The sequence below is a fragment of the Pholis gunnellus genome (genome assembly GCF_910591455.1).
Source record: "Pholis gunnellus genome assembly, chromosome: 18".
Lineage (NCBI taxonomy): Eukaryota > Metazoa > Chordata > Actinopteri > Perciformes > Pholidae > Pholis > Pholis gunnellus.
This window is the reverse complement of record NC_136545.1, coordinates 13,464,143-13,476,721: the sequence shown is the minus strand read 5'-3', so window position 1 is coordinate 13,476,721 and position 12,579 is coordinate 13,464,143. Positions and strand designations below refer to the sequence as shown.

General features: G+C 41.4%; 1 protein-coding gene across 2 annotated transcripts in view; it reads right to left on the bottom strand.

The window, feature by feature from the left end:
* Positions 1-12,579, bottom strand: part of rgs3a (regulator of G protein signaling 3a) — a gene marked incomplete at its 5' end in the record, with an annotated part of 120,015 nt that overhangs the window by 25,529 nt on the left and 81,907 nt on the right. For both annotated transcript variants that reach the window (XM_079179190.1, XM_079179191.1), the window contains one exon: positions 5,871-6,869. In XM_079179190.1, the coding sequence (XP_079035316.1) occupies positions 5,871-6,869 (999 nt within the window). The remainder of the gene's footprint in view (positions 1-5,870; positions 6,870-12,579) is intronic.

Sequence of the window (12,579 nt, the reverse complement as noted above, 5' to 3'; positions counted from 1 at the left end):
AAAAATATTTGGAAAATCTGAGAATTATAGTATATATATATAAATATTATCTATATATATATTTATACTAAATTATAATTTTACTTCATCCTGACTTTTGGCAGGGAAGAAAAAATGAAGGAAATAAGCAGATGTGAAGAATTTAAATTATGAGAATAATAATGTTAATTATTTTTATTTAACAGTCAAAGTCACAACAAAATATTAGGCTTTGCTTCCCAGAAGACTCCTCTTTGTTATTACAGTTGCTCTACTGGCAAAGGATTTTCCCTTTCCTGTCAGCTTGGCCGGCTATCTTTTAACCTAGAAAAAGTTCTTGTCTCAAGTCTGTCAGAAGATACATCCCAGAAAATGTGTATATTTAGCAAACAGGATGCTAAAAAACAACAACTTACCAAACCCCTCCCCTGAACATTGATTGTCCAATGAGAGCTTAGCAAACCATAACTACGCCTATCACGTTTTGGATATTAAGACCAATACTCAGAATCTAAAGAGTTTGAAGGGCCATTTCTTTTTTTAGCCTCTTGAATGCTAGAGGACTATTTGGTTGTGTATGGCTGTGTAATATATCTTAGTGGATGGATGGATGGATGGATGGATGGATGGATGGATGGATGGATGGATGGATGATGGACATTTTATTGTGAACTGTGACATAAAACACCATAAACTGAAAAACATCACATTCAGTTCCTTTGCATTTTCGTCAATTTATTCTCAAGTGGGCTGGGACACTCTGTTGACTGTCCTGCAAGCTTGTTCAGTTTGCTCAGTAAATATTTACATGTTACCCATTTAGTATTTGAGTGGACATACTCATCCTGGCTGCATCTCTCATGGATTTGAACCCTGGAGACCCTTTGTCCCTTCCAGGCCATTCACTGTACGGTCAAGCAGGAGAAACACCTCTTTTTCCTCCAATACTATCAAATTCAGTGTCGCACAGTGCTGTCAAAGAATACATGCTGATTCTGATGTACACATCACATTTAGACAAAACAGCACCTAGTATTTTTTAAATCGTTTCCACGAACCCATTATGCATTAAAAAACATTCTATTATTAGCCCTGGTCACGGGCGCCGGTCCATGTGAGGGACGCATCACAGTCTTGATATCAACAAGTGCCGTGCTCTTTTAACTTCTATATTAACCTCTGAGTTAAGGTTATAGGCACTGTTACCACAAGGAACATGCACATTAGGGCCTGGGCAATGATGAGAAGTCAGCGCTAATAGCTTTTTCTTGGAAGACCGGTGGGAGTCTAGACATGAAGCTGAGGTACTTGAGGATAACTTAACAGTGCACCAAGTTTACTAATATCTTTCTACGTGGGCCTAAAATAGCAAGTTCCCATAACTGTTTATCCTATTTATCCAGGAAATTGAAGACACGGAACATTACTCGGAAGGTACAATACTCAAAACATGTTGTGAACACATTTTTGTGTACTTTACCCTACGTGTATATGCTATTCTAAAAGATATCTTTATAAGGTAAAACAAATACTATTTACACCTTACTGTACTGATATTGGTATTTCAACTAGTGTCCATTGCAGCCCATAGAACAGATTGTGCTTCTTTTTTGCATGGGTGTGCTTCCTATTTTCTGATTCTCTCATGTTAGTGAATCGATTTGACATTTTGGCTTTAGCTCCGAGGACAAAGGTGAGTCAGTTAGATTAGACGGAGTTGTGTGTGCTGTTTGCCTTGTGTTAGATTACCCGGTAGTGTTCAGCCTGCCACAAATATAGCATAATATGCTGTGTTATTAAGTAGATCATTTATTTAAATGTTGCCTGGTTTACTCTTCTTTCATGACCAGGCTAAAGCAGCAGTATTTAATTTACTATAACACTTTAATTTAGCTGTGCAGCAGTAGCCTGCAGGTTTGCTTCAGACAGAAATAATAGATGGGCTACTGTGTGAAGCGCACCAGCAGTCATTTAAATGGAAATTGCCTTCTTGAGTGTTGAATTTTGAATGTCGCTCAAGCCAATCAATAGACTTCATCTCCCTCTTGTTGCCACTGTCAAATGTGAAAACGTTATTAATTAACTATTGTTTTACAGATTTACATCTAGATTGTATCATAAGGATAGAAGCAAATGTTCCTTTGTTTGAAAGCTCTTTTTAATTCTGTGTCTCACTGACTGCATCAAAACTCCCTTCTCAAGAATCGTAAGTCAGATCTATGGAAATGTTGGTCACCAGGCTGGAAGTTTTCACAACCATTCCGATTCATCCTGCGGGTGTCAATTGCAACGTACCTAACTCTATTTATGTGTGTGTGTGTGTGTGTGTGTGAGCGCTGGCAGCACCGCACGCTAACACACCTGTTTTCAAGTGTGAATGCACGCTAACCTATTTCCACTTTGCACCCCTGTGTATCCTTGACACAACGCAGGAATGTAAGCCATCACGAAACCACCAGTAAACACATTAAAATAGTTTCCCACCAGACGTCTGGAAAGACGGCCGATATTTATCCAGATCTCAAACAAATATTAAGACCTCATAAACAAAATGTTTGGTCTGCGTAAGCCAAACGCACTGGGTCAGATCCACACGCGTCTGTTGCTCCACCGTTTGTGTGGATGCAACACAAACTGAAAGGAGATGATGGATAGTGTGGTGTCTGGAAAAAGACGGGAGGATTTGAGCGTTTGGACAACAAGATGAGAATTCTATTTAATGGTGCGAACACACAGTGGTTTAGGCTTATATGGCTATTTGTTGCAAGCCGCTAGTCGCCTTGTGATGGAAATTAGCATTTTTCTGTCTCTGGAGTTTCCAATGAAGCAACAAACTGTAAAACAGTTTTTTTTTGTGGATTACTTCTGGACTCTCATACCTTTTAAATTCCCATTTTTGTTGTTTTACGACCTAAATGTTTTAATTGTGTTTTGTTTGTGCCTGTAGAAGCAAAACATTCTTCAATGCTGACCTTTATAATCCAGCCATAGCTGGTTTTACACAGAGCATTAACCAAGGAGGCAAATTACATCCAGCTGAATGTCAGTGCAGCTCAGTGCTCTGTGTTTGTTCCACAATTGAAAAAAGAAATTGTCAGCATTACTTACTGGGTCTTATCAAATTTGACTAACAGAAAGTTTCCTGTGTAAACTGAGGACTTTGCCTGTTACATGAGGCTAAATATTCATGTTGTGTACTGAAAGGTCAAATCTTAGGACCAATATCCTCAACATGTTGTGCTTTGCAATAAAAAAAACTTGCAAGTAATACCTTATTTTCAATGTTTTTTTTGTGGTACACTTATTGTTTAAACACCCCAAATCTTAAAACTAATATGACAGATATATTCTGGAGCAATGCGGACACAGATAAGACATATCAAACTCATTTTGGTCATTCTACTGTATGTTTTGTATTTATTCCTTTTAAAAAACAAAACAAATTTTAGTTTACTTCTGGTTCAGGAAACACTTTACGACTTTGTTTTGAAAAGTGACATACAAACCACAGTTAGCAGGTCTATGACAGGAATAACACAGTTTCTCTTAAGCGGTAGCAAAGAGAAATCTCCTCGCCGAACAAACCGTGACATTATTTCTCCAGACCTGCTCTCTGTCTGTCTCTGGCTCTCCTTGCATTGATGACGCTAAAGACACTAAAGACATCAAGTCAGAGGAAAAAGTGCAGAGCGGAAGAAAGACAGGACCAGAGTAAACACTGCCTGGCAAGAGAAAAGAGAGGTGACAGGCAGAGAAGGGGAGGAAGGGGGAGGGGCTTGAATTATAAAACGAGAGACAGCAGATTCACACTGTGCCTGCTCCTCCGTCACACTCCTTTCTCTCTATAAAGCACATACACATACATATGCATCACACATACTGTGCAACTCTTTGACTTTGAAAGTCAGTAAAGTCACTGTGTCTTGATTATTAATTGCACACAATGCAAAAAAGTGTCCAAAATACTTAAATAAAGAACATGTCCTCGCTATTCAGCTTACATTGAATTGTTTCTGGACATCTGCTCAAAATTGGTATACAGTGTATTAAAAGTAGCAGGGAAGCTAAGGCTTGCTTATTCTTGATATGAAATCATGTCTACATTATGACTGGATAAAATGTATAATAATATAAATCATCATATATCAAAAAAAGCCATCTTGTAACAACGCACATCAATTAATGTTCAACTAATTATAATTTTAACCTTTACTTTCTAAACATTTAAGAACATTTGTCAGAGACAACTTGCACACCACTGATGTGTAAGAACTTCAAATGTTATAAACAAATTCATAAACTTTGAAGATGACATGAAATAATGGCACCTGGAGATGGGGGGGGGGGGGGGGGGGGGGGTTGGCAGATCACTTAAGATAATGGGGGAAAAAAGCCTCAAAGGACCTGTGTCCCTGACGCCAATAGGTAGTAAAAATCCCCTTGAATCTGCCAAGACCAATAGGCTCCGGCCCTGTCTGCTGCATTCCTCCTCTGCACAGCGCACACACTGCCATTTAAGGCTGCCGAGTGTGCTGACAGACTTGCGGAAGGTGGGACGGATAAAACCGCTTCTGATAATCTACAATGACAGAGTGAGCATTTGATCACCTCTGTCATGTGTGTATCAGTAAATCGGTGGGAAGTACGCGGAGCTCTGATATCACTGTCACTTCCATTTTCTCTCCGTTTGTCTGCACTCTTTTTTTTTTGAGAAACATTGCTAAATTCATATTGCTGTCATAGGTGTGCAGGTGTTCAGTTCAAACTACTATAAATAACATCAGTGCAGGGTCGATGACCTGTCTGCATTCCAGTTACAGTGTAATCATTCTGGAGAAATCATAAACAACATTACATCATGGTTAACAGGAACGGTAGACGCGCTGAGATTCACCAATCGTTGTGCATTACTTGGCCAAAGTGAAGTGAGTAAAGATGTGACGCACACTTCTGTGAGGCTGCTAGGCTAACAGGATGTGATGCATGCTTCCCTCTGTTGGACAACTAGAACAACTACTACCTGCACTGAGATGGACGGCTAAAAGAAATGATAATACATAATATAAAGAATATATTCTCTCTCCTAACGCTTCGTATAACTGACGAAAAGAAACGATATTGCAAAAAATCTGTCAACCTCTCATCACAAAATGAAGCACTCTTCATATAAAACATAATATCTCATATATGAATTCATCTTTCAGATTGCACACACAGCCATCAAGTACTTTACATACAGTATAAGCTCCTATACAACAACCCTACACAAGAATATGCAGAACACACTGGCATAAAAGTCATCAATCATGTATGTATGTACATTGTGTATGTAAGCATAAATATATGTGTGGAATGATTAATTACTAGCTGGTTTGATTTTTTTTGTTGTTATTAGTGTCTTTGTTTCGTTTTGTGTCACGTTTTAGGATGTCTTCTTTATGTCTTCTTTTTAAGAGTGCATGAAGATAATTGTGCAGTGCCGTGGAAGCACAGTTGCGTATGTTGGACTTCAGCTGGGCTTTATATACAAGCAAATGAGGCTGAGTGCCTTTTCTTGTGCAGTTAATATTTTAACATCATTATTTATTCTGTAAATTCAGACACAAGACTGTCCTGGTACGCAAGTTTAGTTGCAATACACTGCTCGTTTTCTTTCTTTTTGTTAGATTTAAACTGACTTCAAGGACTCCAGGATTCTTGTGTACTTGCTCTATTGTACCACTTGATGTCACCCTTTTTACAGACACCAGTGCACTGAAACTTTGAGCACTGCTGATGCAATAGTTCGCAGACACAAAGCTAGAGAGAAATCCTCGTATCTGCTTGTGTGTGTGTGTGTGTTTTTATTTTATTTCTACAACTCATTATTATTTCAGTGCGACACTGCTTACCTTCCTCCCAGAGAACAGCATACACAGCTGATGCATGGAGCCTCCATTCTTGGTCAGCTCTTTCTTCAGGGTTTTAGGTGATGGGAGTGTCCAGCCGCCCTTGTGGTGCGCTCCCCCCGCCTCCAGGCAGTTGATGGCGTTGTCTGAAGTGAAACAAGGCGTGCGGGGGTCCTGCAGCAGGCTCCCTTCACTGTGCGTGCGCCTGCGGAGCGAGTTCTGCACACTGAGGCCCCCTCCTCCATGCTTCTCACAGGTGGCCCCCTCCACCATGCTGCGGCGCTTGCTGTCACTGCGCTGCAGGTAGGCGTCGTCGCTGTCGTCTTCGTCGTCCTCCTCCTCTTCGGACTCCTCGTCTTCGTCGTCGTCCTCGTCGTACTCCTCCTCGTCAGTGTTGGGGGAGGAGAGGGCGTCGGCGCTGAAGGAGCGATCGAGGCGCAGCTCGGGGATGACAAACGAGGAGGAGGAGGAGGAAGGGGGAGCGTTGGTGTCCAGCGGCTCCGAGGCGATGTCCTCATCTGTGTTGGACACCGCCAGGTTGAGGTTGAGCTCCTCTTCATTCCTCTCTCCCTCCTCCTCTCCTCCTTCTTCTTCTTCTTCTTTCTCGTCCCCCTCACTCCCAGCACTCTTTCTGCCGGCCCCGTCATCCTCCTCCTCTTCCCTTCTCCTGCTCTCCAAAGTATTGGCCTCTTTCCAGATCTCCATCTCATTCCGCTCCATACTCCTCCAATACTCGCTCTCTGTGGAAGGAGGCGGCGTGGGAGGCACCTTGTGGCGCTCCTCAGATCCCACCAGACCCCCAAGAGGCATGTAGATCTCGTCCAAAGGGGTGAGAGGGTCTGACGGGTGAGGGCTGCCCAGGGTCAGAGGCTCTGACGGACTGGAGGGATACAGGCTGCTTTCCTCACCTTCTGAGGGGGGCAGGTGGAGGCACACACCACCTCGATCTCCTCCTACTCCGCCCAGTTCACAGGAAGGGGCTTCCACATTAGGCTCCAACATCTAGAGAGGGGAACAGAGGAAGGCAGAGAGGGAGAGAACAGTTAGTCAAAACCGTTTGGACAATTGACGCACGGTATATACGTAAATCTAACAAGTTTAACGCGGCATGATTGAGATTTACTGTGCTGCCCTGAGCAAATCCACTTATCACAACTATTTCATTAGCAGTCATTGAATTTGGTTTTGAAATATCTCCGTCATGCTGGGGCGATCGAGCAGCAATGCCAGCAGCAGAGTAGATGACGTTTGTGTCTGTTGAGAAGGGCACAATATTAAGTGATGATAGCACTGCCGGATCACAGCATACAGTCATTCATGACGGGAACTTCTACAAGCATGGCATCACGAAGCACGTTGTGGATGTTGTCAAACGGGGTGAATGACAGGAATAGGAACAATGTCTTTCCATCAGGGCTGAATGAGGCGTTGTAGATGCAAAGTGCGGTGTATTTCACTACACGATATATAAAACAAACTGTTGCTAATTTTTGCTCATAAGGCCGACGACAGACTGACCTGCTAGACACCACGTTGTATCAGTGCCAGTGAGTTCAATTATGTGTTACGGGCTGCTGTAGCTACTATACCACACTTGAGCTTGTTGCACTGATTCAGTCAAACAAACACCAAAACTCTTGAAGAAATGGATGAGATTATTGCTACAATGTCTTAGCCAACCATCTGTTCACCCATCTATTGATTCTCTGATATGCTCCTGCTATTGTTAGATCCGATAGAGGGCTATCTAGTAAATCAGCTCTCTTTTAAAAGGCCTGATCTTCTTAGTCCGTTCTTTATTCTTTTAACTTTAAGGCAGCTCTTCTGGGATCTCAAACCTATACTTGACACTATCATTTCAACACACTGACCATTTCTATCCAGCCCAAATGACCACACAAGCCCTCCACTGCCCTCACTCGCCTCCCAGGGCCAAAAACACAATATCCCTGTCACGCACAAATGTGCACGTGTGCACACACACACACACACACACACACACACACACACACAGCACACTGTCCGTCCTCACCCTCTGCTTTTAGCATTACCTCCCTCCCAAAATCTACTGGTTTTAAATGCTGCTTTAACCTATTGCAACCCACAGAGCCCTCAGTGGGTGGATCATTAATAATGCAGTTTGAGTGGGCCGACATTGTTCAAACCCAAAGAAATGCATTTTCAAAATTTTACTAAAGATCACAAAACTTTATAAAGTTATGCAGTAAACTTTTTTTTTTCCCATTCACATAGATGTCATGTATAAACTTGGTGATTTTGGCACCTGTGTATTTCTGACGAAGGAGCCATGTTGTAGATATTCAAAGTGCGTCGGCTGTACTCCAGTAAACACGGCTCAAAGGAGAACATGAATAAATACTGAGAGGATGCACTGGTTCAAACAAACAGGTAAAACACAAGTGGGGTAAGGTGGGTTGAAAACCAAACCAAGCTAGAGTTTCAACACAGGAAGTTGCTTGGGGTCAAAAAACGAAAAAAGTACAAAAAAGAGAAACGGAAACAAAAGAAATCTTGAAATTCCCTGTGTGAAAAACAACCGAGTCAATTTAATAATATGCACTTTTGAACTCATGAAGCTCACAAAGTTAGAAAAGATAAGCTTTGCTGCTGAAATTCTGACCCATGTTTTACATGTTTTTAAATAAAACAATCATTTGGCATTCAGTTCAACCAAAGACGACAAGTAGAATAAGTGACATTAACGGTGTTAGCTAAAGAAGAGAAAGAGCGTGATCAGATGCTAAAGCTGATGTGTTTCGATCCAATGCGTTCTCACCCCGACTCGTCACATACTGACACTCGGTCAGCAGCCCTGGCGTCACGTTCTAATGCAGAATCCAACACATCGTAGTGTAAGGTAACCAAAGACGAATCGATAATAATTGCCAACAACGGTACGGCAAAAGGTAAAGAAGACGTCAAGGATGAAATCAAGTTGGACTGATCTTATTTTTGTGAAGCAAAACAGGGACAGAGAAGAGAGAAGTAAAGAAGTGACGCTAACTATATTATTTCAACTGAACAGAAAGAGGGAGCCTTAAGCTCACTCAGCGTGCAGCATTAAGGAAATGGGAAGCAAACCGCATTAGTGATATTAAGTTAGGGGAACGTTGTGTTATCACTTTGAAGTAGGTTTATAAAGTGAATTTGAACATGGAGATCTGACATGAATGTGAACTCCTATATATAGACCATGAAAATAAACTGCTGTACCCAAAATATTCATGGGTGGGTTTATGAAATCACAAGTCCTCAGTTAACAAAGGCAATTCTATCTTCTTTAAGTCTGCAGCGAGTCTTGTGAAGGACCTCATTGTGCTGCTCAAGTTAACCCATGATGACAAGCTGCAGTCACAAGACGCTCTGCTCTAATTGGAGATAATGCAGCCTCCTCTTCGACGGCTCTCATGAAATTTCACAAGCGGTTTGTGTCGTCATGCAGCTCTCATTAGCCTCCCAGATACTGTTGTCTTGATTAAACCTTTCTATAAACCTTTGACCTGTATTCATGAACTCTGCAAATAGCTTCAGTCCGGATGTCACGGCTCAGTTCTTAGAATACCCGTGTTTCTTCCGTTGTCGTTCCCAGTCTAACAGACAAATACTAGAGAGAGGAACCAAAAAACACAACCGAGAGACGTGTGGTGAGAGGAAATCTGCCCACAAAGTGTGCCCCAGCTAGGCAACAGCAAAGCGCAGAGGGAATGTCACACCGTATATGTGCATCTATATACAGTACGTATACACCTCCTGCAACGACATCACTTCATTTTCTTGTAATATGGGCTGTGGAGAGCCTCAAGGCTCTGTTCTGAGCCCGTTTCTTTTGTGCATGCACACTATCACTCAATGAAACTATCTGCAAATCTGGCAATTAAAAACATACCACTATATTGACCCATCAGCCCAAACAGTCCCTTGCAAACCTTTACCTGGGATGACTTGCACCAGACTCAGATGTTACGCCAACAGTCACATGTTTTTTTTTCGTGTGCATTTTGTTTATGTTTGACTTTTAGTGGTTCACACATTGGCACCCTTTGCTCTCTACTAAACTGTTTGTCTTTGAGAAGCCCAACCCGGGGTTATTCAGACCTTTTGCTTGTGTGCTTGTTTTGGTGGTGTTGGTTCCATTTACCATTTTTCCAATGTGGCTTCAGTGAAGTCTTTTGAGACAAGAGCGTTGACTCAGGACTATAAATATAAATATAAATATAAACTTGACTTGTTCTGATGTTCATGGAGATATACAACTGCCCCGAGGTGACCCGGACCTCTCATTTTCTCTTCCAACTACCTCTTAACCTTCCTGTGATCCAATCTAAATGGTTCACTGTTACAACCAAGACATCAGGGCTTCTTACTGATGCACTGGGTGTATGAGGGGTAGTTTTATAATGAAAGGCGCTTTTATTGAAGCACCCATGGAGGAAAGTGGAAGTAAAGACTCTTTTATCCCTTTTCTGCCCTTCCTTTTCTCCTTCTTTCTTTGTCCATTGATATCCAAGTCAAAGTGATCAGAAAAATGACATTTTATGAGGCCTGTGATAGTATGAACGCTTTGAAAAATCATGACAACAGTTCTATCCATCATACATTTAAATGTGAGGTGTACACAGACAGTGTTTCCTCTTTCTTTTTCTCAACTCCGCTGAACTCCATCCCTCTTTCCCTGTCTTACATACACAAACGCCTGACGGTTGAATTCATGGCCTGAGACACAATGGAGCCACCTGTCCTGTCAGATACACTTGTCCCTTCTCACACTCTCTACAGTCGACACATACACACAGTAACACAAACGCACAAATCAAGCAGCTTTAAATGAACCCCCTGTCTTTCAGGCCTGTGCTCATGTTTAATCTGAAGATATGAAAACAACAGGCATATCATCAAACTTCATCTTCAAGACATTTTCCCCATTATTACATTTACCACATTGCCAACACTCTTTATGCCTGCTTCAAAAGATGAATGAATAGACACACGCTAATGGGTAATGTCCTTAGGTTTATATGCATGTTTACATGCTAGTGCAACACACACAAAAAATACACTCTTGTACTCAAATACGGCTCAGTCATCAATGATTCAAGACAATACAATCTCTTGCATTGCCTCAATTAAGCAAGGAAACAAACCGAGCGCTAAAAGGGAGAGTGGGATGCAGGGTAAGAGATTGAATAGATGGAGGAGACAAAGTGAATAAGACAAGCAGAAGGGAGGAGGGGAGTCAGTGAATGGCAACGACATGGAAATTAGATGAGTTAGTGGACGACGGCAGAGAGAAAGAAATAAAACAGCAAAGGAGATCTTGGAAAATGTCCATCTTCTGTTTGTTTTTGATGTCAGTGGACCATGGACAGCACTACAAAATGAGTTCAACATACCCAGGATATCTTTTTGTCTTTTGGCTTAGCTAATTAACAAACACAATCCCCCCCTAACCTGTCCTTCGATGGTTGTTATCAACTTGGTAAGGCAACCAGCGTTTCCTAATCTGGTTACGAGTGCGTACGTCTACTGGCACCAGAGCAGCATATTCAACTAACACAGTGCAAACTAAATTATTCTCAAAATGTGAAGAAGTCAAACACATAATCAACACAGTTGCAAGGAAGGACAGCTGCCGTTGAACTGTGTGAATGTTTAAATTAACAGGCTTATAATATCACTACCCCAACTAAGGCACGAGTAGTTCTGACTATAATTACATCTTTGTGTTCCGTTAAGTTCATGTGTTGCTTCGATGTATCACAGAATAGACTAGGCTAGATTAACAATGCCCCTTGGGGAAATGACGGCTTGCATGACAATTCTAGCCTTATTCTTTCAGCTGCAACCCCAGCGGTGTAAAACGGACTTGGGAGTACATTTTTTAAAAATGGCATGAATAATTGAAAGGGGTAAGAAGTCTTGCTTTCATTTCTTTTTTTCATTTCATTTCTTTCATTTCAGTGAATATATGATGTGAATATGTGATATAAGATAATATATGCAGATGTTGTGTTACTGTGGTTGTATAAATGTAACTTATGGTGCTGTTAGAATGCTATTAGACTGCGCCGTTAATTGAGGTGCGCATGTAGGAGACCAAACAGGATTTATTTTACCAGTGACATCAAAAGCCTGTAAATTAACGCATTCACATATAGATTGCGTTTCTTTTGCCATCTGTCCTTCACTTTTCTCAGTTAAAACTGTGTTGATTTTAGTCTGGATTAGAACTTGAACCTGAAATCCATCTAACTAGCAAATGATCACCTGACACACATACCACTAACCCGGCCCAGGAAACATTTCAAAACAGACACATTAACACAAACTACCGAGAATAATTAAACAAATTGTGTGAACATGAGTTTCCAAACATATTCTTGGAAGTGTGTGAGTTTGTCATCGAGGTCAAGAGTCAAAAAGCAACTCAGCTGACTGAGAAGATGTGATTTAATGCCTTGTTGACCAATGCGTCATCACGTTAGAGATAATGCCAGTTAATTATGTTTAAGGACAGAAGGCGGCCGTAGTGGCTGGTGACAATTCTTCCGCTACATGTTGCAAGTCCCTTTACGTCATTTTATAATATACTTTATAAACATAGTGCCAAGAAAGGTGCACTTTTCTGTCAGATGTCTACTGTCTCTGTCAAACAAATGCAAAATGCCCAATTTATTTAACAACATTCATTATC